General features: G+C 45.4%; 1 protein-coding gene across 1 annotated transcript in view; it reads right to left on the minus strand.

Annotated features, from left to right (window-relative positions):
* The window catches only part of FTCDNL1 (formiminotransferase cyclodeaminase N-terminal like), a 42,087-nt gene extending 40,686 nt beyond the window's left edge, over positions 1-1,401 (minus strand). Inside the window, 2 exon segments of the mRNA XM_073306969.1 lie at positions 1,279-1,324; positions 1,327-1,401. Of these exon segments, the coding sequence (XP_073163070.1) occupies positions 1,279-1,324; positions 1,327-1,401 (121 nt within the window).
* Positions 1,402-6,000: the final 4,599 nt, after the last annotated feature.

Genomic DNA, 6,000 nt, shown 5'->3' on the forward strand with positions numbered 1-6,000 from the left:
CCTGAGCATGTGACCTGAGCCAGGAGGGGGTTGGGGCCAGGTGACACCTTCTACCTGGGAAACTGGACAAAGGCTGGAGGAGGAGCCAGGGGGTGTGGCTGGAGGAGACTGCAGGAGGGGGTTTCAGTCCAAGCTCCCTACCCCCCAATATGGACCTTACGGAGGGGGTCCTGTTGTCTGTACCTGCAAGCCCTGTTTTGGTCTGTGTTCCTGTCGCCTAATAAACCGTCTGTTTTTCTGGCTGGCTGAGAGTCATGGTGAATCACAGGAAATGGGGGGTGCAGGGCCTTGTCTTCCCCACATTTCTGACAACTCCTGGCTCAGGTATCATCCCTCAAGTGATGTCACACCCTGATATCCCATCACCAATGCAAACAGTACCAGTAAAACTCCCACGCAACATCCCCAGGTCAATACTCCCCACTCCCTACACCGCCACAGTTTTCCCAAGCACCAGTCTTAGGGAGGAAGGATGGTGTTGAGGTAAAGCTCAGGAGATCTATTTGTGACTCTGCCATTGACTCAATGCATGACTGGGAGTAAATCACTTAACCTGTCTCTGAGTCTTAGTCTCTCCCACCCCCTAAAACAAGGATAATACTACCCACCTATCCCACAGGAAGTATGTGGTTCACTCAAGTGTGTAAGCACTCTGAGATCCTTCCTTGGTAGGGGCTATAAAAACCACAGCATATTACTAATCCATCACGAAGCCATCAGCAAAAAGTATCTGTGTTAATGGATGTTGTATGACAACAGGCCACATAAGGTCATGGGTTCTCAAGTTGGGGGGTGAAGGTCACAAACCAGTTTCATGTGTTCCCTTTTTCTCTTTTCAGAGTAGCAGCCGTGTTAGTCTGTATTCGCAAAAAGAAAAGGAGTACTTGTGGCAAGTCCTCCTTTTCTTTTTGTGAATACAGACTAACACGGCTGCTATTCTGAAACCTGTCATTATGCAAGGCACTGAATTTAGCCATATGGAGTGGAAATCTATTTTGCCACAAGTACTCCTTTTTCTCTTGTAACTCTGGGTCAGAGTACAGAAATGGTTGAGAACCACCAGTACAGATTATTTGTTTGGTACCCCCTGCAGAAATATAACATGCTGGGAAAATATTAGGAAAAAAGAGCCAAGCAGCAAAAAAGAAAAAAGACGATAAAGTCAGAATATCACCAAAAAAATTTAAACTTTTGTAATGTATCTTCAGGATAACAGAGCATACAATTTAATAAACATCATATTGAAATGCTCCCATTCCAACTTATTCTGTTTGCTGCTCTTATTATTATCATCATAAAGAGAAACTTTAGCTATTTTCTCAACAGTATCTTTTTTTTTCTGGCTTCTGAAATGTTTAGTAAACAGGCAGCCAGACGAAAGCCCACTTTGGTGGAAGACATTTTCACGCCCTGAAACAGAAACATAAGAAAATATTTTCTTCTCTCATTCTCATGCTTTCACTCTTGCTCATGTTTTCGTTTCTGGTCTTCTTCTTTAACCCATATACTTTAAAAAAAAGACAATTATTTGGTAACTAAGCAACCAATGCTGCATAAATTTTCACCTCAGCATCTTCTTTTCACAAAGAGGAATGAAATCTTGTGGGTTATTTGAGAAGCCATTACATATTTCAGTAGGCATGCACACACCGTCAGTTTAGCAGCAAACTCAGTGCAATCACTCAAGTTATTAAAACCTGGACTATACCATAAAACTGAAATGATTTGCCTTTCAGTGCAGGTGGGAATGAGGAGTGTGCCAGGTTGTCTCAAGGACCGTTTACAAGTTTATTCACACTTCATTGGTATCAGATTTAAAATTTTTATTAAAGCCAATGTTAAAAGAAATTATATAACACAGAGGTTAAGAAATGAGTGTCTGCACATCTGGGTATAGTGTTTAGATTATCCACAAATACAAAGTTTGTTTCTAAACTCATAAGATACATACAGTGCATAATCAGCAATAACCCAAATTTAGGTGAATAAATTGAATTACACACTACTGAAATACTATCCAGGCTAGGTACAAAATGTTGGAGAAGGGACAGTGGGTTAAAGAAGTTACCATCCATGACTTCACCTTGAACCAATACATTTCAAATGTTTCATTACCTACCATAGAAGGATTAGTATTTAAATATCTGTTAGAATGAATAGACGTCTAAAGCTTTTATTCTACTCGGTAGGTGGCCTTCTCTTTTAGTTGTGAAGTACTGTATGTAGTTAGACAGCTGCCACCTTCCATAACACAGGAGGCTGATTTCAGTGTCAGGTGTATTGATTTTATATCTAGATGAATAGATATAGATCTCTCTCTCTCTCCAATCCAAGTTCTGCCCTCAGACGTGGCCAACTTGCAAGCCATACTGTAAATGTTATGGCATGCTTTGAGCCCTTTCAATGGAAGGCTTTACACCTGCACAAGTGTCAGTCATTATTATTGTGTCCTTTCCTAAGCACTCTGGCCAACAGTGTTTGTGTCATGATGGACACACATCCAAAAACAAAATTCGTGTCCCATACTATGGCAATAATACTTTTAGTTAGTATTGGTTACTGTCACTGACAGATTTGTAGTGTTTTATGAATCCTATTAGAAGTTAATGACTAACCTGGAGAAGCACCAGGTCTGGGCAGGTAAGAATGCAGATTTTCATGTTATAGAAAACAATCAAAAGTTTATTAATCTATACAAATTAAAGCTTTACTCCTGCAAGCTAATCCAATCTGATAGACCCATGCACCTTCATGAATTCAATAGGGTTCCATGCAGGTGCCAGGGTCTGCCCGCATGGATCAGCTTCCAGGATCTGGGCCTGAGCTTTTATATAAATATGAATACTAGCATACTAATAAAGCCCCCTAAACCTTTGTAACTAGGTAAAACAGCCAGCACTACTTTTATAAAGCAGACAACTTCTGCCATTCACTTGTTTTCATTGTGTTTGTATATTGTAAACTGTTTTACCTGGCATTTAGAGCAATCCCTAAGGCAGTGTTTCCCAAACTTGGGATGCTGCTTGTTCAGAGAAAGCCCCTGGCAGGCCGGGCTGTTTTGTTTACCTGCCGCGTCCGCAGGTTTGCCCAATCGCGGTTCCCACTGGCCATGGTTCACTGTGCCCGGCCAATGGGGGCTGCGGGAAGCGGCACAGGCAGAGGGACGTCCCTCGGCCCGCGCCGCTTCCCGCAGCCCCTGTTGGCCGGGCACAGTGAACTGCAATAGGCCGAACCTGTGGATGAGGCAGGTAAACAAACCTGCCAGGCCTGCCAGGGGCTTTCCCTGAACAAGGGCGTCCCAAGTTTGGGAAACGCTGCCCTCAGGGTATGTCTACACTGCAGGTGGAAGCGAGCCTCCCCATCCAGGTAGGCAGACTAGAGATAGTGGGGCTGGAACAAGAGAGCTAAAAATAGCAGTCTTTACACTGCGGGTGGGGCTGTTCAAGCTCACCCAACCCCCTAGGCCAGAGAGCCAAGTCACAACTCCCATACTGCTATTTTTAACACGCTAGCTGGAGCCCCACTTGCAGGAGTCTGCCTACCTGGGCTCGGAGACTCACTCCCCGCTGCAGCGTAGACATACCCTTTCAGTGCAACATTCAGGGCTTTATTTCTGACCATCCCACCTCTCATTCTAAGTCTGGATTTCCCCTGGACCAGAATTGCTCAAAAAGGTGCTGGAAAAAAAATCTACCTCCACAGCAGGAGCTGAAATAACCAACTGCAACAGAGGAACTAGGAGTATTTTGTTTATGTAGCATGTTCATATTTTTCCCCACTGAAAATAAAACTGAGAGAATCAGTTATAGAACATTTGTTCACATACAAAACATACAATTTACGTACAATAATAATTTTAGGCTTACACAGACTACCAGTTAACAATATTTTGCATAACTATAGTGCCTTTCATCCAAGGATCTCAAAAATTATAAACAGTCTTAAGCATTTCCAGGACCAGAGCCTTAAACCTCACAAAGCCCGGTGAGGCAGGGGAGTATTATTGTCCTTATTTTGCAGATGGGGAACTGAAGCACAGCAGGGTTACGCGATTTTGCCCAACAGCAAGTCAATTACACAGCAGAACATAGATCCAGCTTTGCAGCTGATGTCCATGTTGCCAATTTTTGCTAATTTTATCATGAGTCTTGCAATATGCGGAGTTTTTCTAAAGCCCCAGCTCCTGGAATCAAGTGATTATGTGAGAATCTCTGCCTCCGGTGAAATAATTTCTAGGCTAGCCCTCGTACACAGTTGCAGAGAAAGGCTTGAAAGAAACTGTGAGCTAAGCACATCCTAAAGGCTCAGAAACCAGGTGACAATTAAAAAGAAGTGAGAGAGAGAGAAAAAAAAAGTGTGTGTGTGTGATTTTAAGCCAATCTCATAATTTTAGGAGCCTGACATGATTTTTGAGTGCTTGGGGTTAGCAGTATGGTGCATGCCATAAAACTAAAACACAGACTATAAACAGAGAAAGGCTCTGGGCCATGCAGTTCAGATCTGGATCCAAAACCAAGTTGCCCCAAGCCAAGGTGGCATTTTGGAGCCGCCCTCCTCTTACAAAGGACAAGGGCTGCTGCAGCTGACTTTGGAGCCTGGGTTTGGCGGGGCGGAGCCTTGCCGTGGGGGCGTTGTCCAACTTCACAGGCCCAGTTCAGCGCTGCCCCGCGCCAGGGGAGACCCAGCTATCATGTTGGCACTCCCCTTCACATGGGCCACGTCCATATCATAATCCAGTGTTGGAAGTTGGGACGGGGCCGCCGCACTCCCCGCTGCTGCCCAGGGCCATGCAGCCGGCCGCTCCCGGGAAGGCAGGTGCAGCAAGGGGAAGCTGGCCGGGGCCGCTCAGCTGGGCTGTTTTACCGCGGCGCTGCCTCTTCCCGCCCGGGGCTCTGGCTCCCACCTCCAGGGGCAGCCGAGTCCTGCTCCCGATAGACTTCAGCCTGCCAAGGGGGGAGCGGGGGAAAAAAGGTCTGAGCACAATCAGCAGCCTCTTGCCTCCCTCCTCTGGCAGCCTCTGTTTCGTTGAGCTGGCCGGGATCCAGGCAGCACGTGGTTTTCGGGCCTGGCGTTTGGAGCTTCACCCCACCTCCAGCACCTCCTTGCTGCATCAGGCAGCTGGGAATTTACTGCTGAGATAGAGACCTAGTGGGAGGACCGGGCAATCAGTCCATACACATGCAGCAAAATAGTTGAGAGCAATATTGACCCACCCTAGGGTGGCTTTTTCCCCAGATCACTCGGGGACTTGCGTGCAAACTGGGTTCCCTTCCAACAAATACTGTGCTGCTCCCATAGCAACATGATGTGCAGCTGGCCCTACTACCCACAACTTACCAAAAATGGAGGGAGAGTAGCTTATGTTTTCTTTCTGCATTTTGCATGATGTACACATATCTGCCAGCCAGAAATAGGAAAATATAGATGGGCTTTTGAACTTAAATAAGGTACACTCAGATAGGAGAGCTTTCTGGCAAGGCAAGAGTGGGAATATGCCAACACCAAGATTCTCAAAACAGGGGCATAAAGCTAGGCTCCTAAACTCATATTTAGGTACCTAAGGCCTCAAACCCAAAACTATATCCATGTAGGCCGCTCTTTACAATGATACAAAACCCCATTTACTTCAGTGGTGGTCCATATGGGTACAGGAGCGGAGCCCACCTATGCAGGGCTCTTTGCAGGAATAAGGCCCAGATACTGCAAACATGCATAGTACTCACAATAGTAAAGTTAAGCCTGCATGTGTGTGTTGAATGAGGGCCTACGTGGCCTGATTTCCAGCATAAGTGGCGTGAGCATCCAATAATTGCCACTGAAGTTGTTTTTTAAAATCAGGTCACTTATTTATGTGCCTAAATTTTAGGCACCTGGGTTTTTTTTTTAAAAACTTGACATAAGCATTTTGCTAAAGAGCAGGGGTAGTTGTCATGTATGAGCTATTCTACAGCCTTATCACTACCTGGCTTTTCTAACATAGGGTAGCCAGGAACCTATTAC

The sequence above is a fragment of the Lepidochelys kempii genome, chromosome 11 (assembly GCF_965140265.1).
Source record: "Lepidochelys kempii isolate rLepKem1 chromosome 11, rLepKem1.hap2, whole genome shotgun sequence".
In the NCBI taxonomy this organism is placed as follows: Eukaryota; Metazoa; Chordata; order Testudines; family Cheloniidae; genus Lepidochelys; species Lepidochelys kempii.